General features: G+C 39.0%; 1 protein-coding gene across 2 annotated transcripts in view; it reads left to right on the top strand.

Moving 5' to 3' along the window:
• LOC127417420 (solute carrier organic anion transporter family member 3A1-like) overlaps positions 1 to 26,092 on the top strand; it is an 84,019-nt gene that overhangs the window by 44,109 nt on the left and 13,818 nt on the right. For both annotated transcript variants that reach the window (XM_051657468.1, XM_051657469.1), the window contains exons 3-5: positions 19,263 to 19,361; positions 21,799 to 22,074; positions 23,386 to 23,550. In XM_051657468.1, the coding sequence (XP_051513428.1) occupies positions 19,263 to 19,361; positions 21,799 to 22,074; positions 23,386 to 23,550 (540 nt within the window). The remainder of the gene's footprint in view (positions 1 to 19,262; positions 19,362 to 21,798; positions 22,075 to 23,385; positions 23,551 to 26,092) is intronic.

Raw genomic sequence — 26,092 nt, 5'->3', positions numbered from 1 at the left:
CCAAATTTGCCCAGTTGCTAGGGAGGGTAGAGTCACATGGGGTAACCTCCTCGTGGTCGCTATAACGTGGTTCTCGCTCTCGGTGGGGCGCGTGGTGAGTTGTGCGTGGATGCCGCGGAGAATAGCGTGAAGCCTCATAGCGGTAACGCGCTCAACAAGCCACGTGATAACATGCACAGATTGACATCTCAGACGCAGAGGCAACTGAGATTCGTCCTCCAGCACCCGGATTGAGGCTCGTCACTATGCCACCAAGAGGACTTAGAGCGCATTGGGAATTGGGCATTCCAAATTAGGGAGAAAAGGGGAGAAAAGGAAAATAATAATAATAATAATAATAATAATAATAATAAAAGTCTGGAATGTGAACATAAATGGAATTTGCTTAAAAATATTATAAATTAATTTAGATAGATTGTTTCCTTCAGATTCTTAATTTTTGAACAAAATTAGTTAAAATACAAGGTGTGATATCCTATCTCATTTAATATATAAAAAAAGGAGGTGATGCCTTAACTTTCCAATTTATTTGAAATAAAATATAACATGTAAATGAATGAATTACACATGTTATTTATCAAATATGTTGTGAATGGTTATTTGATATGGTTATTCAAAATAACATTGTGTTTTTTTTCTCTCTCTCTCTCTCTTTCTTGATGTACAATTTGTACGTTGTCTTTAGTAAAAAAAAAAAAAAAAAAAGCAAAAATAAAAAGCATAAAAAAAGGCTACTATTTATTAATTAAAAAGTGAGCACTTGGAATATTGTATGCAAAAAAAAAATTTGTATGCAATAATAAGATGTATTTGTTCTTTTAATAAGATGTATTTGTTATTTTTAAAAAAAAATTTTTGTGTACTGCTTATATTGCTTATATTATTATAACTTCAAGTAAAATACTGTATGTTCATCTCGAGTCCATGAAAGAAAGAAGGGGTTTCACACCTTTCCATAGCAATCTTGAGCTTTTAAAGTTTTAAAAATGATAATTTTTTGCAGGTATCATATTAATCCATCTTACTGGCTGTTTTATAGATTTCCTAATATAGTATGTTTATATTTTCAAAGATATTTGTTGCTATGGCTTAAGAGGGTAAATGAAAAGCAATTAAATTTTAAATAAAATACAACACTCTATCTGCTGAAAATCTACATTTAGATTCTCAAATAAATAATTGATCAAGAAGAGTAAATTTTGTGTATTTTTAAATTTGGAATGCCCAATTCCCAAATTTTGTGGATTTCTAAGATTTTATTGGTAAAGTGTGCTTTAAGAGACATGGGGGAGTGACTTGTTTGCATCAGAGATGTCATTTTACTCACAGTTGATTGGTTCAGCATCTGTTAGCGATATGTAATCCAGAAAGAAACCTGCTATGGAGCAGTGTAGCATAAGTTGCTATGGCGATGAACACCAATAAAAGCCGACCAACTTTCATGGTACCTAAAACCTGGGGTTGAGGCAAACTCATCTAAAATGTACCTGGCTAGGCACCGAAACCGGCTTCATGGTACAGGCCTCTGGTCTCGAGCGCTCAGCTGCTAAAATCATCGTAAACAGCGCTGCGAGCGGGCTGGGTCACGGATTCAGCATTGATTATTTGTTTAAAACCTCTATGAAAACTTCTAATGTGTCTGTGATTAAACTAGTTTAAAATCGTATTAAACAGACCTAACATTCTAAACAGCACTGAAAAGGAATAAAGGAGAAATCTGCGCCGTCATGAACAGACAGAAATTGTAAGGCTTTCAATCCACACATCACAGAATGTATTGAAAAAATATTGACCATGAACTTATATCAGTATATTTGTACATCAATATAACGGGGCAGTGAGAGAATAACATTTTTCTTATGAAAAATGTCATAATTTGTTTTATGTTACTGTCCATCATGGTTTCACTTTCACCTTTGTTTACAATGATCTTATTACAAATACAACAGTTAAAACTATGGATACAATGGAACTTTCCTTCTGTGTAAAATCTTTTCTAATGTTCCCTGATTGATTGTCTTCAGATGACTGTATTTTAATTAGCAAGATCCTGATGAAAAGAAACCTTGAAAGAAAACTCATTCCCACTGTCAGAGTATTTTAATTTAGCCCCGCCCCCCCAACCAGTGCCCAACTCGGGTGCTGGTGCGACCATCTGTGTAACTTGGTGGCACCGGTGCTACCGCTCTCAAATGTTAGTCTGGAGCCCTGTTTTATCATTTATGGACTTGGTCCATTCACTTACTGTAAATTGTATATACCTTACTGTAACCTTTTTTTTTTTTTTTTTTTTTTGCTTTTTATATATAAAATAAACAGGGGCTGAGTCTAATAATTATTTGTGGTAATCAACATTATGCAACAAATGCTGTTGATGGATCTTAATTTGTATTGAACCTGTAACATTCCTTTAAGACCTGTTGTGTTCCAAATTCATGCTAAGAATTTGTGGGCAATTACGTGACGAAATAAAGTCACATAATTTTATCATTTTAATCATCATAGTCATCTCAAAATGTGCATTCATGTTTTTATTAATAGATGTCTAACTCAAATCTTTGAGTATCAAACAAGCCTGTGCAGTCTAAAATAGAAATCCATTTTCCAATAAAACCAGAATGTGTGTGTCAAGCAAGTTGTGAATTATATAATCTGTGAGAGCCATGCAGGGACGTTGCTTATGCCAAAGCACCTTTTTAGCCTCACGCCCCAGATGCCAGACAGAGAGAAGTTCTTAGTGGGAGACTTTGAGAAAATTCCTCCCACACCCTGAGAAAACCAAACAGTATTAAAACACTTGGACAGAAAGCTAAAACCTGCTGGTCTCTGAATATCCCTGCATTAACTTGCACAAGATGCCATAGGGAAAAATCCTGTTTGCATTTGTTTCACCCAAGATTCACTTGTTTTCACTGGCAGCTGGATTGAAATTGACCAGTTTCACTATTACATGACTGTGGCTCTATTACACAAAAGCCTGATTTCTTGATTTAGACACAGAGCTAATGATGTAGATTTCGGCACATGAAATGACATCATATTGTTAATGATATTAATTCCAACTGTTAGTTGCAAAAGCTTGCACTGTTATATGGATAGTTTTGCTAGGTACACTAAATTATTTTGGATTTATTTGAGATAGAGACCGGCAAATACTTTTAAAAAGGGTTCAAGTAGTACAACCTATAGTCTAATACTTCTGTCCAAAACACATCAACATCATCCAAGCTTAGATTCAAGCTGACAGCCCTCTGGTCAGTGGCTTGTAGCATTAGTCTCTGAGTGACAGACTGTTTTATGTACTTGAACAGCAAGATACATTTCATTTGCCAGGAGAGAAACCTCATCAGACCATAATAAAATAACTGAACACAACTGAAAAAACACTCTTATAAACCACAATTTAAAAGCAGCGACGACACTCTGGTTGTTTACTTACAGATCATTCTGCTCACATAAAGAAGTCAATGAAAACAAATCTTTAAAGTATGTATGATGATCATACAAATAAATCTTTGTATGATGAGTTCGACTGAAACAGTGGGACAGAGGAGCCTTTTCAGCACGAGGGATCGAATGTCCATTGGAAGCGCGAGATCGTGATCTGCTCCGACTGCGCAAGAGAAAATTAAAGTTTGCGTAGGTTTAATGATAGTGCCATATTAATCTACTACTGTATATATAATGTATAATAATGCGATGTACTACTGTATAATAATGTTATAGGGGGATATAATCTTAATGTCAAATGTCATGTCTGATTTGATTTCATCAGTAAATTATTATATAAATGGATAAGCATGCACTTCCATTAAATATGTATTTTTGAAAAGAATATTTAGATGTAATCAGAGACAGTTTTTGAAAAATACAAAAATTTCAAATTTATTTTTTAGAAAAATACTATTTTAATTTAAAATATTTTAAATGCATGTAATCAGTGACATTGTATAAGCAGCATATGTATCTAACATAATTCCGTATTTTCATTAAGCAGAATTATTAGCTAATATTTCCATATGGTGTCGCCAATACATCTCTGATGGATCATTTAGCACTTTTAAGAACAGTACTTTCAGCTAGATTTTGAAGGAAAGGAACTGTTTTGCATAGCCTATGTCTTCAAATAAATAACTTAAAAAAAAAAAAATTTCAATCTTAACTTTTCTTGATTCAGGCTTAGTTTAACGAATTGTGAACCGAACCGTGAGTTCAGTATCGGGAACCGAACCAAATCTTGAGATGAGTGAACTGTTACACACCAACAACCTCATGTTGTTCCAGACCTGTATGACTTTCAGTCTTCTATTGAACACAAAGATGCTGAGAGACCTGAAGGTTATATTTCCAGACAACATTCTGAGCTCACAACCACACAATGCTACCATTTAACTATTGTTTAAATCCACCTTTTATTAATGTTACATACACAGAGCCACATCTTCATATGTACACGTGTATTTGTTAACTGAAAGCATGTATACATATCAGAAATAGCTTCTTTTGTTGCATTTATGCATATGTACTATATGTGTACATGCTTATACATGCACGCGTGTATGCATTTATGGTGTGTACACTCAGGTGGAATTATGTACACAGGTGGAGTTGCTTTGTAAGCTTGCTCAGGATTACAGTAGGTACTAATGAGTCTGTTGTAGCACTTATGAGTCAAAAAGCACTTAATTGAACCTGCAGTTGCTACCTTAAGGATCCATTTCTACTTGATCTAACCTTTAAAATCCTTTTATCTAATCCTTTTGTGTATGTAGCATAATGTACTCAGGTCGATTAAGTCATTTATTAGTCATTTATTTAATATTTAAATAGTTAATTTAGATGTCGCCATATGAAGAATATTTTTAGTGTACCTGACCTTTTTTTTATTTTATATTATTTATTTTATTTAATTTTATATAATGCAATAGATCTTAGGTTAACAATTGGAACAGTTGTTTTGAATAAACTGGGTTAAATCGTCATGATCACATGGAAAGTCAGCATGTCGTTTCAGAGAGTTCTAGTGTCCTAGGTTCGGCCATATTATGCCGACTCACCGACATTAGTGGGGGTTAGAGTTTATTATATATGCATTCCTCTTCACTGTATTACAAACCTGTACTGCTCAAAACAGCTCACTTCACAACTCGATTTTGGCCCCCCGTCATGGACGTTACACCCAGAAAATGGAGCCCAACACTTACCGATTCAGCCACTGGGGGCAGTGTGTAGCATTTTGGTAAGCACAGAAATTTTAGCTATAGAAAAGTCAGCCTACTCTTTGCAATTTCACTGTCACACAATTTTAATGTCACATAATAATATAATGTTTCCTGCAGTTAAGTCAATAACACATAACTGAAGCTAACATCCTTGTAGCAGAATCGTTGCGACATGGCCAGAATATGTACCAGAATATTGCTTTTATTTATTTTTATTTTTATTTTATTTTTTTGCATTTCTGCGTTCAAATTTATGGTTGATTTAATGCTTTTCCTTTTATTGACTTGCATTTCATTAACAATATGAGATTAAATATTTTAAGACACCTTTTTACTTTTTGCAGAATTCCAAATAAACTGGATTTTTAGTGAAGTTGTAGACACAATTTACTCTGGATTTAAAGGGATAGTTCACCAAAAAATGAAAAAAAAAAAAAGATGTTAGGCAGAATGTTTGACAGACAGCCTTAGTTACCATTCACTGTCATTTCATCTTTTTTCCATAAATGGTAAATGGTGACTAAGGCTGTCATTTTTTCAAACACCGTGTTTTGTGTTCCACGGAAGAAAGAAAGTCATACAGGTTTGTAACAACATGTGGGTGAGTACATGACAGAATTTTCATTTTTGGGCAAACAATCTTTTTAATGGTTCATGATAGTCGCTTTTGTAAAGATCGCTTGCCATAAGGTAGAGACTTGTAAGGGTTCATAGATCACACATGCTCAGCTGATTTATGTGAAATTCTGAGTAAATGTCATTTTTCTTTCCTCTAAAGAAACCCTAGGCAGTAAAAGGCTGCAGCATTATACTATTATGTCTAGACTGTGCAGTCGAAAGTATATCATACAGGATGTTAAAATGTGCCACTGGAACAGTACACAAAAATTAGTCTGTTTTTCCTTAGTACCCAAACAACACAGGAGGAAAGAATAATTTCAAAGGTATTTAAATGAATCATGGACCTTATCCAGCATGGTGATTTTAAAACCTGCTCTTTGCTTTAATGAAGATTTAAGTTGTAATGTTCAAAATGCTAGTCACAGAATTTGTACTGTGCAGTAAATTGTACTTAATTGCCTGCATGTTGATAATTACAGAAAGTTTTATGATGTAGCCCAATTCTCAAGTGACTAAAGCCCCAGTCGGGTTTTGCATGTTAGGCAAAATGTCCCTTTGCAAATGAGAATGAGAGGGACAGGCACAGTTTGGGAGAGAAGGCATAGAATGGACATACTGTATAAAATAACTTTTCTTATATGGTGTTGAATAATGCTGCACGTGTGCATAGAAAGTGTCATAAAGTGGTCTATACAGATATATACCCATTCTTCTGAAGTCTTATGATAGGTTTGTGTGAGGTTTGAAATGACTTAATTTAAGTAATTATTCACAGATAGTCTGTTCTTGCAATGAGCTGTTAAAAGCTGTGACCAGCTCATTAAGTCCAGCGAGTTGAACCCAAGAACCAGATCAGACCTACATAGGGATTTCACGATTATGATATTTGGCTGAAGATTAGTCAAACAAATAATTGCGATTTATGACGATTAATTGTCTGTTTTAGGCCTTTCACGATTATGATGATTAATTGTCTGTTTTAGAGCTTTCACGGTTATGATGATTAATTGTCATACTTCTTAAGGTGTACTGTGTATGTGCTTCATACACCGAAAGTCATTAATTCATATTTAACTTGGAATCACATAAAATTAGGGACATATAATTTCCTTTAAAGCTTAAAAAACTAATCAATTATCTGAACATTTTAATTGAAATATCAAAATATTTCCAAATACAATAATATGTCACTCTTTTTGGTCAGCTTTAGTCTTAGTCCATTTTAAATTTACACTGTTGTTTTTGGAACCCAGCCAACCTCAATAGTTATTTTAATATAATATATTTTTAGTGAATGATGACTTAAATTTTGGTCCGTTACTGACATAATCTAACATATTGTTTGGCTTCTGAAAACTTGGTTTATTTAAGTCATATAGACCACTTTCATTAATCTTTTTTGTATTCTTTGTTTTTTTTTTTGTTATTTATTTATTGCATTGCATTTTGGAGCTTGACAGCCCCAGTCCAAATTCACTGTCATTATATTCACCTTTTATGTTCCATTAAAGAAAGAAATTCATACAGATTTTGAATGACATTAGGGTGAGTAAATAATGACTCATCCCCATGAGTTTTTAATTTTGGGTAAACTGTTCATCTACTTATCAACCTAAGATGAAAGTGCATTTTTGCTAAATAAATCTAACTATTTTGGCAAGGGAGCTAGAAAGCAAATGACTCTTGCATGTCAGATGTGATCCTTCATTGCAAGTAGCTAATGAGATGTAACATACAGAAGAATAGAGCATTATTAGAGTCCTTTAAGGGTTAGTTCGCCCAAAAATTTAAATTCTCTCATAATTTACTCACACTCATGCCATCTCAGATGTGTATGACTTTCTTTCTTCTGCTGAACACAATGGAAGATTTTAAGAATATCTCAGTTCTGTAGGTCCATACAATGTAAGTGAATGGGTGCCAAGATTTTCAAGCTCCAAAATCTACATAAGGGAAAAATGAAAGGCTCCAAAAGCTACATAAGGGAAAAATAAAAGTACTCCAGATGACTCCATATCTTCTGAAGCAATAGGATTTCTATCAGAAAGACTCGGAACAGCATAGCATGAAGGGAATAACAATTTATTGATGAACATCAGTAAATAAAGAAAAGTTTCTGGCTTAAGCCCCCGTATGACGGTCCGGGTACATTTTTGGTTAACTGTCTAATCCTTCCGGGGAAGACGGCAGGGGTAAGGAGCCTACCACAAAAATGTTTTTAATACTAGGACCCCCAAAAGAGAGGGAAAATTAATTAAAGAATACCGACTGGGTTTTCAAGTTGGCAGGAAACAATCTGCAAAAGATAACAGAGCCATTAGAGCATAATTATTTTTTTTATATATGTCATGCTTAAGGGGGGGATGGGGGTAGGGATGGGGTTGGGGGAGCATCGTGTGCTATACCCTTAAAAGGATAATGATGCTATGAGGAAAATGAGGGAGGGGAGCATTGTTTGTGATGATTGATGCTTTAGGTCCATGACTCGGGCGAGCATTTGGTTGTGCAATACCCTTGATAAGAGTAACCATGTATATGACACATGAAAGGAAGGGGGCATTGGTTGTGCAATATCCTTAAAAAGCAGGGGCGTAGATTCCATAATAAAAACAAGCAAGACAACCCCCCCCCCCCACCAATATTTATACCATGATCAATAGAAACATGTAAATTCTTCACAATGTAACAAACCCCGCCCCCAATGTTCCAACCGAAACAACGCCTTTGCTTGAAAGAGTAACCAATGCTGTGTATAAGCCCTGAATTGGGCAAGCATTTAATTGGTTGAGGACAACCAAAGCTTATGACACATGAAGGGAAGAGGGGCATTGGTTGTGCAATACCCTTGAAAAGAGTAACCAATGCTTGCAATGCATGAGCCCTGATTGGGCGAGCGTTTGGTCGTGCAATATTCTTGAAATAATAACCAAAGCTTGAAATGTATGAAATGGAGCATTGTTGTGCAGTACCCTTGAAAATGATAACAATGCTTTTTTTTGTGATTCTACACCACCAGAGTTGTAGGAAAATGGTACATTTGATGCTTTGCATGATATGAGCTGATTGAATGCAGGTTTTTTTTTTTTATCCTACCACCACCAGAGTTGTAAGAAAATGGTAGTTTACAATGAGCTGAGCTTGGTTGATTGAATGCAGGTTGGGACTTATATATGTCTTGTATGGTGAAAAAGACCATCGTCCCAGTATCTTAATGGAAGACTCAGGAAGTCCTCGTGAAGCAGCTGCTGTAGCGTTTCCTATCCTGAAGGAATGGTCAGAATACGCTCGAGGGGAGAGACTGCAGCGTATTAGCATGTTGGAAAGATGAGATGCGAACCAGTGCGAGTCATGGGTCCCCCGAAGAATTAATAAATAAGGGGGAGGCAGCTGAAACGTGAGGCTGTGACTTAAGATAATTTATCATCGAGGTGTATGGGCAAAAGGAATTATCAGGAATTTAATTTAGAAAAACAACCTACTCTGAGAGTGGAAATAAAGAGGTGTAGAATGTCTAAAGTGATAGGAAACCATTTATTGGGAATGGTAGGGGAAATTTTTTCTAATACCTCTTAGAATTAGCTGGATGGAAAGGAGAAAAGACTGGGGAATTCAGGTGAATGACATCAAGCATGAAACTGAATGCCCGTCACCATTTTATTCATGATGAGGTTTCAATAATCGGACGTTAAAACAGAATGCAGTGAAAGCACAGACAGTTGATACAAACACTGTAAATAAAGGGGTCTTGTGAGAGTTGCAAAATGAAGAATATTGAGACCAAGCAGAATCGTAAGCTTTGAGCATAGACGGGGCAATACCATGCCTTATTAAATATTTAGCAAAATCAAGCAGGGGCAAAAGGGTTTAAACATACAGTGTTGAGCTGTAAGAGGACAGACATAGAGGAGCAGAGAATCAGAGCTTAAAATATTGGAAGGATCCAGAAAAGCCTGCAGACAGAGAATCAATTGAGGGGACTACTTCTACACTCTGTTGTGAGCCGGACAGAGAATAAAATGTTTTTCATGATGCCGAAATGGGCCAGTCAGCGGGGTGAGTGGGTATAATTTTGGATCATCTTGATGTTTGCTTTGGTGAGGAGGGCACCATGCCCAGCCTTGAATGGGATTAAAGTATGTGAAGCGAAAGATGAGATGTTTGATGTCCATGGTCCATGACATGTAAAGCTTCAGTCGACTGAATATTCGGTATCTGCTTTGCAAGAACGCTAATCTGGCATGGTTTATCAAGAGAGAACAAATCTTACTTAACTGCTGCTAAATGGAAGCTGCCCAGACTGCAAATATTTTTACAGTGAAAGGATCGGAGAGCAAAATGCATTGTAACTTAAAAAAAATTAATAATGCGTTTTGGCAAACATTGAGGAAGTTTGTCTTACCAGCCGATATGGAAAATTAACTGTAGCGGAATTGAAATAATGAACTTTTGAATTTCAAACCTGTGAAAAACTAATCCGGCACAGGTTTATCCAATGAGTAAACAAACCTTACTTACCTGCTACATATAAAACCTCAAAATTAACCATAAATATTCTTATATGGTTACCATTACTAAAACCAAGTTACCATATGGATACTATGTAATCCTGTAAAACAATGGTTAATTGTATCAAAACCTTAGTTACTGCCAAAAAGAAAAAGAAAAAACGTTTACTACAGTTGTGGTTACTTTGGTAATACAATTTACAACAGTAAATCCATGGTAAGTTTTCATAAGGGTATCAGTTATTAATGAGGATTAAAGATCGTTATAATTTTAACAACTCTGAATTTAAATAACCTGTAGAAATTGTCACACAAGCCCATTATAATAAATGTACGTCTAGGTTTGTCATTACTTAGTGTGAATAACTCCAGGGGATGGTTGCATAAAACTGTTTTAGACTAGTCTTACTAGTTAGTAGTCTAAAATGTTGGTCTTAATTTTTTTCAGTCAGTTGCATAAAAACTTGGATCAGTCTAGTCTAAGACCAAAATGTAAGACAGCACACCCCTAGGTTAACTTTTGTTTATATTCTATGTTGCCTTGGAAAATAACTCAGCTGATACAGTGGAGGCTTCACTTGAGGGCCTTGAGTTGAGACTTTGTAGAAGACTTTGACTTCAACGATGGTAATGAAATGTCACATGTTTTTTATTATTTGGGTTAAAATTACTAAATTTGTTTATTAGAATCAATTTTGAAGCACTGTAGTCCTGTAATAAGCAAATATTTTCAGCGAATGAAAACTGTATTGAGCGTCCACTGTCAGCCATTGTTTTTAAAGCTGTTCAGTGTCTTAATTTTCCAACAATACAATGCAAATTAGACTTTCTTACTAAAGACAACTGTGAGCTTGTTTTATGCAGCAGACTTTATTTGGCATCTTTAGCTAGTCAAACTAATTGTTAGACACAGTCTTAAGTTAATGGCTATGTTTATGCAACCAGCCACAGATGCTGTTTTTCTGTCAATACCATGGAAAGCACTGCTCCCTATTTGAACGAGTGCTATGACTGAAAGGGTGAGCGCTGTCTGTGACAGCTAGTGTATTTTAGCATTCTGTGCATCAAGATGAGCGGAAGAAAAGTAGTTCCGGTGCCATGCAGCTATAGCTAATATAATTATTTTATTTCCACTTCGAAGATTATGAGATGCATTAATATTCATGTTATCTAAATAATAACATTGCTAGTTAAAAAAAACGTAAGAATCAATGTTTGTGTGTTTGTGTTTGTGTGTGTGTGTGTGTGTGTGTGTGTGTGTGTGTGTGTGTGTGTGTGTGTGTGTGTGAGGATCGATATGCTTGATACCACATCAGTATTGGAGTACTGAAATTTTAGTTTCGATCTGCCCATCCCTACTGTGGAATAGGAATCACACCCCTGTTTGACTGATCATAAAAGGCAGCCAAATGCATTGCGCTGGCAATGAAATGAGCTGTTGAAGAATGGAAATATAATGAGCGGAGCCTGCCGCTAGGTGTCAGAGGCACGCAACAACAGTGGTGCTTCCATATTTGGAGAAAACGGAAGTAGACCTATGAAGTAAGAAACATTTCGTGATTTACGTGCAATATAGGAGCGACCAACAAAGCAATGCATCATCTTATCTGAATGGAGTAATAGACCCCGTGCAATATGTACTTTTGCATCACGACATGCATGAATAACAGATCTTGATTTCCGATAGGGGTACATTCAGGCATACAACACTGTGACTGAATCATGCATTATGAACCTTAAAGGAGCAATGTAATATATTTACTGTACTAAAGCATAACATTATCATAATATGTTATCAGAGATTTAGGAAGCATGCCAAATTGAAATACTGGCTTCTCCGAAAACAATGCTACAGCCAGTAAATTCTACTTTGAAATGTCCATTCTGGGCCGGAATTTCTGTTTGTATTTTGGCCTGTGTGTTCCCGCCCACTGCCCATTTCCCAATAGTATTTTGACACCCCGGGTTGCCAGATTTGAAACAAGTTAACGGGCAAGCACAGCGCACTGCAGCCATGGAAGCCAGCAATACATCTAGCTAACATTGACAGAGTTATAAAAAAATCCACATGAGCTGGTTTATAATTTGCAAACAATAAAAACATTGCAAACGCATACATTAGCTGATCAACTTACAGTGTAAGGCTCGTCGCTTGCTATTGTCAGAATGCTTGTTCCTGTTGCGTGTCCTCAACTTGGCAACCCACGTGAGCTTCGAGTCTGGGGAGGAGGGGGTGGGGGAGACAACTCTCTCCAATATTTTTAATTTGGACTGCAGTATCCATTTTAAATGCTTGATGTCAATGTTACATAATGCTCCTTTAACTGAGTTACCCGCCATGGCACTGCCGTCATGCTGTGAAATGCGTGATTGCCAACCATGAACCATGAGAGCCGAATGCTCTATAGAAATGAAATATTGCCACTTGAATGTGATATTGATGCAGATGAGGGTTGTGATGAACAGACAACATTGGCAGCAGAAAGCCTAAGACCTTTAAACCATCCTCTAAATATGAACTGATGAATATGATAGAGAACTTAGCATATTTCTGATGGGGATCAGCTGCTGCCTTGATGCGATGCTTTTGACAGCCTTCCAGCTCCAGGTCATGCATTCCGGATGTGGTAGATGCAGTGGCTCAACTGAGGGAGGTCTTCTACATGACTGAGATCTGGATGAAGATACTGATTTGCTGATCGTTTACGCCCCGTAGGTTTGATGAAAGTTGAAATGGAGTGGCGGCATTATCGAGGAGGGAACAGCTGGTTCACCTGTGGTCTGGAGAGATCGGGGTTGACATAGATGCCTTGTTAACATATCTATTATTATTCCAAGAGGGCCGCAATCCCACTAAGACTCTGGAATTGCAGACATGTGCTGCAGCAAGGAGCTGCTGATCCTGGATAAAAGGTAAGGAGCAGTGATTAAATCCATATTAGCTCATTGGGAAGCGAAGCTGGCTCGACGTCAGACATAGTTAGTTGTAGAAAGAATTGCACGTACCTAAAGGCAGCAGAGTGGTTGGCTGCTGACGGACCTTTAAAGCAAGAGGTGAACAGTGATTGGTCAAAGGAAATTATAAATGAACCGATGACATTTTCCGCGCAAGTCTCCCTGACAGAACTAACACGTACGCTTCCATAGGTGTGGGAGAGAAACAGATAAATATTTAAGTCATTTTTTACTATAAATTCTTCTCCCTGCTCAGTCAATTTCCACTTTACTTTCACTTCTCATTCTCCTTCTCTTTTTGGTGATTCACATCCTTCTTTCATATCACCCCCTGTTGTGCAGAGAGGAGAATTTATCACAAAAAATGACTTAAATATTGATCTGTTTCTCACCCACACCTATCGTATCATGTCTGAACACATGGATTTAACCACTGGAGTTGTATGGTTTACCTTTATGCTCCCTTTATGTGGATTTTGGAGTTTCAAAATTTGGCACCCATTCACTTGCATTGTGAGGTCCTGCGGAGCTTAGATATTTTTCAAAATATCTTAAATTGTGTTCTGTAGAAGAAAGAATGTCATACACATCTGGGATGAGATAAGGGTGAACTGGGAGTGGTGGTGGCATAGTGGAATAAAGCACTGAACTGGTAAGCAAAAGGTTGTTGGTTCAATTCCCACAGTCACCACAATTGTGTCCTTGAGCAAGGCACTTAACTCCAGGTTGCTCCAGGGGGATTGTCCCTGTAATAAGGGCACTGTAAGTCACTTTGTATAAAAGCATTTGCCAAATGCATAAATGTAAATGGATGAATAAATCATGAGAGAATTTACATTTTTGGGTGAACTATACCTTTAAGCCAAAATCCTCTGATTGGGACATTTTGTGTCTCTTATCAAAACTAGCCTACCCCATGCTGTAGTATGATGTTTGTTGCAAGTAAATTAAGTTTGACAATCACTCAGCTTTAACTGTTATCTTTAATAGAGAAAGACATGAAGAAACTGCAGTCATGGAAAAAGCTGATGGAATTTTTTTTTTTTTTTTTCTCAGTGTGGTAGGGTTCTCAGCCCAAGCTAACTGTCGCAATCCTTTAAAGGTTATAGCAAGAGCTCTGCTGCCTTTTTGAGGTTTCCTGTTTGGATAGTCGGGGTTGTAGCATTGCTATGAGCAATCAACATTCACACACACATGCAGTCTCTTAGGCAACACACTAAAACACTGCAATGCCTTCCGCTAGGCAGCGCAACAGTTGGGATGGAAATTGCACAGCTGTTTCTTGTGAATCCAGTGCCTTACTGGGTTTATTGGTGTTTGTATACTCACAGTTTTTCAATTTTACTTACCAGTAATTGCCCTGAAACCTGCACACTTTAGCTAACAATGTTTGCCAAGATGAATTTAAACTTTGGCAAGGATTGGTTAAAGGGATAGTTCACCCAAAAATGACAAATTATCTCAATTTATTTACTCACCCTCATGCCATCCCACATGTGTATGACTTTCTTTCTCTCTGAACTCAAACGAAGATTTTTAGAACTCTATCTCAGCTCTGTAGGTCTCAGCTCTGAGTTTTCATTTTGAATGAGTACCAACATTTTCAAGCTACAAAATGCACATAAAGGCAGCATAAAAGTAATCCATTTTAATTTAAATATTTAAAGTAATCTAAAGCAGTTATTTCTATTGAAGCAGAGGAAAAAACACTCACAAGTGTTTCACAAGAACCTGTTCCTATTTGATTCATGGGAAACATTAAAATGTTCTGCAAACTGACAGACATTGTGGTTGTGGTTTCGAACAGGACATATGGTCATATGGTAAGTACATGCCCTAGGTGGTTGGAAGTTCAGGAAACCCACCTATGATGTGATCATGCACGCACTCACGCATACACACACACACACTGAGGCATTAGAATTTAGGGACTGGTGAAAGTGACACATTTTTTCCAGACAAGCTTGTTGCTGGTGGATGGTGAGCCACATCTGTTTTGCTTCATTCTTATAAGTGGCTCGAGTGCCTGGCTGGGTTTGGTGGGAGAACTCTTCCTCTGGGGCAGTTTGATTTGGGCTGCTGACCTTAGTGTGGGTTCCTCTTTTGCTGTTCAGCTCCACCCATCTGATGCAGAAATACAGCCCTGTTTCTCAGATCTGACATGAGTGTGGGCTGGGTGTGGATGCCTTTAAGTTGCAGTGAAGTGCCTTGATGTGTGCAGTTCTATTTGGTGTTTTGACGTAATTTCTTCTGAAACATGGGGGTGAGATTTGTCGATTAATACATAACCAGCCCACAAACTTTGCTTGCTGTGAGGCTGGAGCCTTTGTGCAAGTCCAAAGCAGATGAATGAGAAACAAGCGAGTAAAATATCACAATATTTCACCGTTTTGAATCACAATACGCTAAATATAAAGAATAAAGAACACTTACCCATGCTGTACTCCCGAGATACCTAAATATATAAAAATATGTAAAAAAACAATATGAGTAAACTAATAAACTTTTTCTGCATCTGACTCGCGTTTCATTCAGAAGTAATCACCTGTGGAAACATTCAGGCGTGAAATGCCTGGAACACAACCACAAATTCACAGTTATTCTTCCTCCTTTGAAATGTAAAAATTAAAGTCAGCAGGCTCATAAACAAGGTAGTTTGGGGTATGGAACAGGGTTTTGGATCGAGGGAAATAGACGAAAATACACCTCTTCACCATCTCTGCGTTTGCTGCTTCGACCAAAGTCAGGTAGGTGTACATGAGGCTCTTGAAGGGGCGGGGTTAAAACTGACTAAAAACGTTTAACTATAACTGCCGAAGGGTCTCACATACATCAGCAGAGAAGAGTCAGTCGTATCAACGGAAGCGCAAGTTAAAACATTTTGATTTACGATGACAAGATCAAAATGTTTTTATAAAAAATAAATGTGCATGGAAGAATTGTTCCAGTAAGACCGGTAACATGCATTAAGAAAATAGGTTCAATTTTGATTTTATGCAGACTTACGCATGCATATCCAATGCATTTATATTTGTGTGACCGAGTATGTAATGTTTGTTGAAGGAGACACCGAGTATCATCTCAGTACATGTAATAGTGCATAATAACTATTCTTGTAGAATTGCAGATCATTCATGGTTACGCAGTGTAACAAGTAGGGTACAATGAGGCTAAAGGCTTGATTTTATTTTCTCTCAAAACACTATATATCATCAAAAACTACCACAGCTGGGAGGGGGGGCCTGGGTAGCTCAGCAAGTAAAGACACTGACTACCACACCTGGAGTTGCAAGTTCAAATCCAGTGCATGCTGAGTGACTCCAGCCAGGATTCCTAAGCAACCAATTGGTCCAGTTGCTAGAGTGGGTAGAGTCACATTGGGTTAACCTCCTCGTGGTTGCCATAATGTGGCTCTCGCTCTCGGTGGGGCACATGGTGAGTTGTGCATGGATGCCACGGAGAATAGCGGGAAGCTCCACATGCACTAGGTCTCCGCAGTAATGCGCTCAACAAGCCACATGATAAGATGTGCAGATTGACAGTCTCAGACACAGAGGCAACTGAGATACATCCTCCACCACCCGGATTGAGGCGAGTCACTATGCCACCACAAGGACCTAGAGCACATTGGGAATTGTGCTCCAGATTTGGCTTTATGGTGAGCCTTTTGTTTTTGTAATCAGACGCACAAAATGTAGATTTATATCCAGATATAGATTTATTGGCAAATATATATATCGGTTATCCGCCTCCAAATGCACTGAATTATTTTACTGGCCAAAATTCCCATATCGGTGCATCCCTAATTTTAAGAAATAATATTAATTGCTAGAAAGTACAATTTTTATATTTTTAAAAAGTTAAAATGTGATTATAATAATCAAGACAAACAAATTATAGAAAAAATAAATATACATTTTTACATACTTTTTCAGGACAGGTTCTGTTCAGTTCTATTGCTTATTTTGCACTTGATCAGCCTGAATGTAGCTCACTATTTTTCAAGGCTTATATGTTTGTGATCTTTTCATATAGAGAAATGTATAAGAGAAACTCTTATTATTTAAACTTTGAATATTTTTATTGTGTATTAAAGAACATTATTTTTTAATGAGGTATTATAATGTGCATTCTGCGCAGCAAAAAATCTGCCATATTTTGTCATTTAAGTGTTATCATATCGAATCGAGATAATATCGAATAGTAAACCTCATATCGTATATTGAACCAAATCATGAGATAACCATATCGTCCCCTCCCTGGTTAAAATGCTTACGTTTTGTTTGTTTATTTTTTTCTAATTTAATGCAACATTTTTTTATTACAGATTATATTTGTTGTAAAAATGCAAATTAATTTAAAAACTTTTTAGTATTTTTTATGTTCCTCTTTTGATTTAATGACAGCATGAATTTAGGCTTGGAAAGACTCTCAAGAACCTCAAGATCCATGTATCCCAGCATAATTTGAAAATGTTTGAAAGAGCATCTTGTGTACCTCAATAAGAACATTTTTGTACAAAGGAGATAACATGGCCAATGTAACAAATGTGCTTGTTGATTAGTGACCTATAGAAATAGTGCAGAATCTGATCTTTATATATTTGATGTCTTAACTATTCTTTGTTTTGCATTTTTCAAAATCCTAAAACATTGTTTACTGTACCCACTGTATGTATGTAATAAACACGTTTTTGCATTTTCTTTTATGCATTTCTATTTGTAACTCTTCTGTAAAAGACATTGAAAGCACAAACTGCTGACAAAAGTGACATCAAGCTTAACACAATCTCATTCTCACATCTATCAGGACTCACAGTAACAGGTTGGCCCTGCCAATTTGTGGTTTTAAGCTCTTTGCCATTGTTTCTGTGTGTTTAATTACTGTTTTCTTTTCAGCCTGCTGAACCCCATTGACTCTGAGGTGTCAACAATTACAACTGCATTTGCCTGCCAGTCCTTGTAACCTGTCAGATCGTAGTTCTGCTTGTACATAACACTCTGTGATCCACATTTGGCACATTCATTGGAGCCTTTAATCTTTTTCCTTGCTAAATTATTATGGTGGGAACAGTTTTCAGAGGAGTAGTCCATTGTCTGTGCTTAATTAAACAATATTGTGGTGTGTTTTAATAAGGGAATGGCAGGGGAAGGGAAAGCTGATGAGAATGCCTGGATAAAGGTCTTATAATCTCAAAAGCTGCATGTGACCCACAGGGCTATTGCTGGGTTGCTGTCACACTTTTTGACAGCATATTAATAGGGATTTGTGGCCCAGATATCTGCCACTTCTGATGTGCCAGCACAGTAACGTCTGTTCTTAGCTCTGCCACTCCATTCCAGTCCAAGGCAAATCCTTTGTATGTGTGCTGTCGAGATTTGTAGACTGACTATGGCTATGTGGAATGTAGTTATCATTCTTTGCTTGTCATATTTGATTGAGTTGTTTGTGTTACTAGATCGTGTTGGAAATAAGCACTAGCATCAATAATTTTTATTAAACATTTTTGCAAACATTCACAACTTTGAATAAAAGACAGTGCTTGTTTTAGATATTCTGCATGTTATTTTGGGACAAAGTGAGAAAACTTTGTGAAAAGAGTGAACACTTCATGCTGCAAACACATGGCATTTCTTATACAATGAACTTTATTTTTGTCTGCTCTTCTTTCTTGATGGCTATTCCTCGAGTAGAGTGAGCCACCTTGTGGACATAAATTAAGCTTATTCCAGCCATATGCATAACTGTTGTTCCTATTTGTTTTATATAATTTCCATTGTAAATTTCTTAGCACAAATGTTGGAGTTATCTTGAACTTGCTTTGTAGCTGTTTTATTCACTCACTGTTTAATGAGTACCTCTTTAAAATCAGAAGTATCAATGTCAGAAATTCTCATTGATGGACACCTAATGTATTACATGTTGTTTTAAGATTTCTGATCAGTTTTTATTGTTTCAGGTATACTGTTTTCCACTCTGGTATTTGGACCTGCTTGTGGTTTTATCCTGGGCTCTGTCTGCACCAATGTTTATGTGGACGCTTTATTCATTGATACAAGTGAGTTACATTTCATCTTCTGTTTATACAAATACAACACAATTATTAAATTTAGAGCAAATAGAAAACTGGTTAAGCAACCCGTGGGCTCTGTTTTGCTTGTTCTAATTTCAATAATTAGTGAGTAAAACAACAGAAAAAATAGTTAAAGGGATAATTCACCCAAAAATGAAAATTCTCTTATCATTTACTCACTCTCATGCCATCCCAGATGTGCATGACTTTCATTCTTCTGTAGAACACAAACAAAGGTATTTAGAAGAATATCTCAGCTCTGTAGGTACATACAATGCAAGTGAATGGTGGCCAGAATTCTGAAGATCCAAAAAGCACATAAAGGCAACATTAAAGGTGCTGTAAGCAAAAAATTTTAATGGAAAAGTATGCAAAAAAATGTCCAACTCCCTTAAAGATATTCATGAAATAAGTGTCCTGAGATATCTCACCATTCTCTGTGACAGCTGTAGACTTTGTAAACAGCTAATAAAAATGTGTCCATGGATTTGGGATATTGATGCTTTTCACCTGTCAATCATTTTGCTTGTTCTCAGTGTTGTTTTGTAGCGGATCATTGAGGCTATGATTCATAATGTTTGTCAGTTGAGGGTGCTATTGTGCCACTGTTTAATTTTACAACCACAGAAACAAACAATGCTGCTCTTTTGCTTGGTTTTGATCTCTTTGGAGGGCAGGGTTTTGGAATGAGGGGGTGTGGCTAATTCAACGGCTCAGTCACGTGAAAGCTTCAGAATGCTAAAATCGCTTACAGCACCTTTAAAGTGATCAGTTTGACTCCAGTATAGTTTAATCAATGTCTTATGAAGTGATCCAGTCGGTTTTGGGTGAGAACAAAACAAAATATAACTCCTTTTTCACTGTACATCTTGCCATTGTTGTCTCTAGGCTTGATCATGATTTCAAGCTCGATTATACTTCCAAGTGCTTGACGCATGCACAGAGCGCTAGATGACACTAAAGGAAGTGTAATCAAGCTTGAAGTCATGATCATGCATAGAGATTACAATGGCAAGATGTACAGTGAAAAAGGAGTTTCATTTTTGGGTGGACTAACCCTTTAAGAACAAATGCAAAGAAAAAATGCAAAGAACCAGATTTTTTGGCTTTTTTTTGCCAAGCAAGTATTTTATCTCACACATCACACCAAGTAGGCTCTACTTTTGCTCTTTGCATGCACTTTCATACGTGTTTCTATCGTTAATACGCTATACAGTGGTCTCAAAAATGTTTGTGGACACTTCAGCCAAACTTAAAAATTTATGAATATCTTTTAATTATATAACATTTAAAGACACATACAGATCACACTGAATAGATATGCCGACACAAGCAACACTGATGTCTCATTCTCACATCTAACGGGACTCACAGTAACAGGCTGACCCTGCCAGTTTGTGGTTTTATGCTCTCTGTCATTGTCTCTGTGTGTTTAATTACTGTTCTCTTTTGGGCCTGCTGTACCCCCTGATCCTGACGCGTCATACATTTCTGAAATTGCTGAATTCGTAAAAATGTCCTGGTACCCAGTCAGATCATAAGTCTGCTTGTCAATAGCACTCTGCAACCATATTTGGCACAATAATTGGAGCCTTTCATCTTTTTCCTCACAGTGAGAAGTGTCACAGAGGAGTGATCCACATTTTAGGATACCACAAACACACGTTGCTTAATAAAAAATAATAATAAATTTAAAATAAATATTGTATAATAATAATAACAACAACAAAAAAATCAAACCAAGTGTAATTTTTCTAAAGATAGCACAAACACACTTCAAGCAAAACATTTCACATAATGTTATTTAAGTTATTTGATATATTGTTTAAAATTAAGACAAAAAGTATTGTGTGTTCTGGTAGTAAAACATTAGCTGAACATGCCCATACTTAATGTGAAGAACTACACCTGTGGTTGCTCTGCTTGGACATCTGCGTGAACTTGAGGTTAACTAACTCCATACATCCACAAAAATCACCTTGTCACCGGTTGCTTAAATGTCATTGCAAAATGGCTCAGAAAAGTGACATTAGTGCTGAGAGAAGATCTAGCATCATTTTTTTGATCAGATGACACTTGGTTTGTTTTTGATCCAATGCAATGACTTTCAGACATTTCTAAGTGTCCAGAATTGTCCAAATAGTGGCTTTTGTGGCCACTGTATAAACTTTCTATATATCTTAAACATTTATGTCACTATCCATTTGGGGAAAAAAAGTACATTTTTGCCATTTTTGTTTATAATTTCACTGTTGGTTGTCCAGTTGTTTTGTCTTCGTTAAAATGAATTCATGTCAGATGTCTGTGAAATGCAGTATGTTCTAATTTGGTCTGTTGTGGTAGGAGGTGATCCAATAATACCTCTGCATATGTGAAATCTCTGCATGTGATATTAATGACATTATTATTTTACTGTCCTCAGCTAAGCTGGACATCTACCCTGATGACCCTCGATGGATCGGCGCATGGTGGGGTGGCTTCCTCCTCTGCGGTGTCTTACTCTTCTTCTCCGCCCTCTTCATGTTTGGCTTCCCCCAGTCTCTGCCAGGCCGGGAGGTGGAGGGAGGGGTTGAGAGTGAACAGGCCATGCTGCCTCCTTCTTTAGCTCAAGATAATGAGAAATCCAAGTCAAGCAATGGAGTCCTGCAGAATTACCAGCCCAACAGTAACAGCCTGTCCTGCTGCCAACAGCTCAGAGGTCTTAGTGCCAGTACCCATTTCCACTTACTATATACAGTTACTATACTGAACCTAAGAGGGGTTGCGCATAGCGCTTGATTAGAACACAGTGTTAGTCAAGCTTTTGAGGTATAATTCCAGCCAAACACAAGAAAACAAGAGGAGTAAAGGGCTGAACTCTAAAAACACCAGCAGCCGTAACCCATTAATTACAAATAATTAGCAGAGATTTTAACCTCTTTTTTTCTGTTTGAGCAACAAGCAGAGAAGAAGAGAGGGAAAAGGAGCTTTAAGACTTTTGGCATACTAACTGTCACTCTCTGGGTTCATGCTGCTGTTCTGGTGTCATTTCTGTTTGTCTGCAAATACAGTAATTGTTATGCTTGTATTATCCACATATAAGGCTCTCATTTTATAAAATAGCAGCCATCAGTCATGTAAAATCTGATTACATATTAGCTGACGTGAGGCATTACTAGAGCACAGTGCACAGGCTTAATAGCATGGCATGGCAACAATGTAGGCAGCTGTTTTGTTGAACATGGAAGACGTATTTTGCAAGGTTATGCCATCTGGCCTGAACACAGTCTCCGTCATGATATTTCAGTCATATCCATCCAACATCTCAATCAAAATGACAGCTCCTCAGAATGTGTGTAGCTCTGTAGTACTGTAGAAAGGAAACAGGAAATTAGGGGGTGAATGCCAGCTGAATAGATAATTTATCATCTATTTTTTTTCATTTATGGTCTAGAAACTAGCAGTCCACCAAATGTTCATCTTAAAGACCCCATGAAATCGAGTTTTGTGGCTTTTAGTGCATGTGCATTTGCTTTGAGAACTTTTATATTGGTTTTGTATGTTGACAAAATATTCTTTTAGCAGATATACACAACTATTGATGACTCACGATATAGGTTTTTGTCAAATAAATTGCTCTCTAGAATGACAGTGTCCCATCCCCTAATATCATCTGAAACTTACCAAAAAGTTGCAAATCATGGTGCACGGCTATGACGCATCTAAAGCCTCTTGGCTATTTAAAAAAATATCCCTTCAAAATGTCCTGCCCAAAATTCCTGTTTCAATAGGAAATACATCAACACAGAACAGAAACTTCGCTCGTCAAATAATTTCATGGGGTCTTACTTTTAATGGATAAATGCTATAGGCTAGACTAGGCTAGGCAGTGGTTACTCTGTCTTTTATATGAATAAGCTGATCACTCACTGAATTCTTTCTCCCTCTCTCTCTCTCACTTTCTCTCTCTCTCTCTCTTCCACATTCACTGTCTCTCTGTTCCTCATTTCGGGCTCTTTTTTTTCTCCAGTTATTCCCAAGGTGACTAAGCATCTGCTGTCAAACCCGGTGTTCACATGTATTATCTTAGCTGCCTGCATGGAGATTGCTGTTGTTGCTGGCTTTGCTGCCTTTCTGGGAAAATATCTGGAGCAACAGTTCAACCTCACCACCACCTCTGCTAACCAGCTGTTGGGTGTGTATAACATACAGATTCAGAAGTCTGAGAACACTAGTGAAAATGTTTCTATTTTGCAATTTTCAAAATTGATACAATTAGTTTTCATTCTAAATGTATTATGAGCATAACAATTTAAGTGAAAATTTTAATGGAAAACAACATGAATTTCAAAACTTCTGGGTATTTGGGAAGTCCCCTTTTTAAGAACATGCACTCGAACTGGCAAGGGATTCACAAGTTTATGCAAAACCTGATGATCCGTGTCATTTCAGCATGATTTGAGAATGTTCCAAAGAGCATCTTGTGTGCTTCAATGGAAGACTTTTGTACAAAGAGTTAACATGGGCAGTTCCCTATCTGTCACTCACTCGACGTTGGTGTCGATGTAGTGACACTAGGGGTCACTCTTGGGAGCCCGAGACACCTCTGGTCTTTGATAAAAGGCCAATGAAAATTGGCGAGTGGTATTTGCATGCCACTCCCCCGAACATACGGGTATAAAAGGAGCTGGTATGCAACCACTCATTCAGATTTTCTCTTCGGAGCCGAACGGTCATGCTCATTGAGCTGAATACTACTGTTCATTCACCTGCTGGATCTGACGGCGCATTTCAGCGGCTTCTCCCTCCTCTGCACTGGTGCACTGCAGAGAATGCCCCTGGGCGCTTCGGCAGAAAAACTAGAGAGTATATTTTCTGAAAGAGCATTTTTCCCCTCTAAAAGAGTATATATTTCTCTAAAAGAGCGCACACACGGAACGTCTTTTTAAAGACACGTCTTTTTAAAGATGCTTTTCCGATTGTGTGTTATTCCTGGTTGTGCTCGTTATCTCTCGCCTTCTAACGGTCACGATCACTGTCTTTCGTGTCTGGGCACTGCTCACGTGGAGACAGCGTTCGTGGATGGTCACATTCTCATTGCGAGAATGTGTCCATGGCAACGTTGCGGTCGCGGCTCGCCTTCGTAAGGAAGCGAGCCACCCCAGAGGCTCCCGCCTCGGTCCTTTTACCCACGGGTTTGAGGCCAGCGCGGCTAGCACTGGGGGCAATTTGGGGACCCCAATGGGACCGCCTCCGCCGGGTATTCCCCCGCGGACCTCCCATTCCCCAGCACGCTCGTCTGCCCCGATCGGGCTTCCGGGTGAGTCCGCCAGCTCGTCTCACGGCGAGTTCGACCTCTTATTCGGAGCCCGCGAAAGTGATGAGCTCTCGAGCGCAGCATCGGAGAGCGGGCTCGTCCAGTCGGAAGCCTCGGCTGGGCTCCTCCCTTCGGGGTCGATCGCCCAGTCACAGGCTGACGCGGAGATGACGACATGCTTTCCCGGACAGCCGCGAGCGTCGGTTAGAGTGGATTTCACCGCTCTTCCCTGAACCCTCGCGGCTCTGTGATTGGTTCCTGGGCTCGCGGCGCCACTCAAAGCCACGCCCCGCCCCGTTCCTTTCTTCCTGGAAGTGCATGAAGAGCTGACAAGGTCACGGGAGGCACCTTTTACTGCCCGGTCCCGATCTTTTCAGCTTCCCCGCTCTCACTATCCTCGATGGTGGGGCGGCCAAGGGTTATTCGGCAATCCCCCGGTGGATAAAGGCGCTCGCGGGGCACCTATGCCCGCAGAGCGCCGCCACCTGGCGTGGGTGCCCAAAGCCCTGTCCAAGGCCTGTAGGTTTACGTCGTCTCTGACGGTCAAAGCCTACGGCGCTGCTGGACAAGCCGCCTCCGCCCTGCACGCCATGGCTCTCCTGCAAGTCCGCCAAGGCGCTAAAGGAACTGCACGAGGGTAGTTCCGCCCCGGGATTGATGCAGGAACTGCGCTCGGCGACCGACCTCGCTCTCCGAGCGACGGAGGTCACGGCGCGGTCTCCCCGGCGGACGATGGCCACACTAGTGGTCCAGGAGCGCCACCTTTGGCTCAACCTGGTCGAGATGGGTGAGGCCGACAGGACACGATTCCTTGCTGCCCCCATTTTCCAGGTGGGCCTATTCGGCGACACCGTCGAGGACTTTGCCCAGCAGTTCTCGATGGTAGAGCAGTAGATGGATGCTAGCCGGCTTGTCCTGCCCCGGCGTGGCTCAAGATCCCCCCATCTACTCATCGCCGAGGGCGTCCCCCTGCGGTGACTGCACCGGCTCCGCCGCAGCCCGCCCCTCCGGCCCGGCCCCGGCGTGGAGCCTACCGCAGGAAGCCGACGCCACCCGTCTCACAGCCGGCACCGAAGAACCCACGGAGGTCTTCGAAGCGCCCCTGAGACGGGCGACCCAGGGACAACGAAACCCGCTGCTCTGGAGCTGGTAAGCAGATCTTCTTTTTGTTACCTTTTGCATTTAATTGTGCTGCATGCCCAAGTGGCTGCAGTACTCAAGAGCTCCGCAAGAGTGGTTTCCTTGTTCCCTGGGTCACATATTCAGTGTGTACGGCTGGCATCACGACCACCGTCCACCACTCCATTTGGCAGGTTGGCGCTCCAGCGGCGGTCTCCCGCCCTGAGCGCCCAGCTGTGGCACAAATCCGCCCCCGATGTGACAGTCTCCACGGGTCATGAGGACAGGCCTCTTCCTCCCC

This window comes from Myxocyprinus asiaticus, chromosome 26 (genome assembly GCF_019703515.2).
Source record: "Myxocyprinus asiaticus isolate MX2 ecotype Aquarium Trade chromosome 26, UBuf_Myxa_2, whole genome shotgun sequence".
NCBI lineage: Eukaryota > Metazoa > Chordata > Actinopteri > Cypriniformes > Catostomidae > Myxocyprinus > Myxocyprinus asiaticus.
This window is presented reverse-complemented; position numbering and strand designations above follow the sequence as displayed.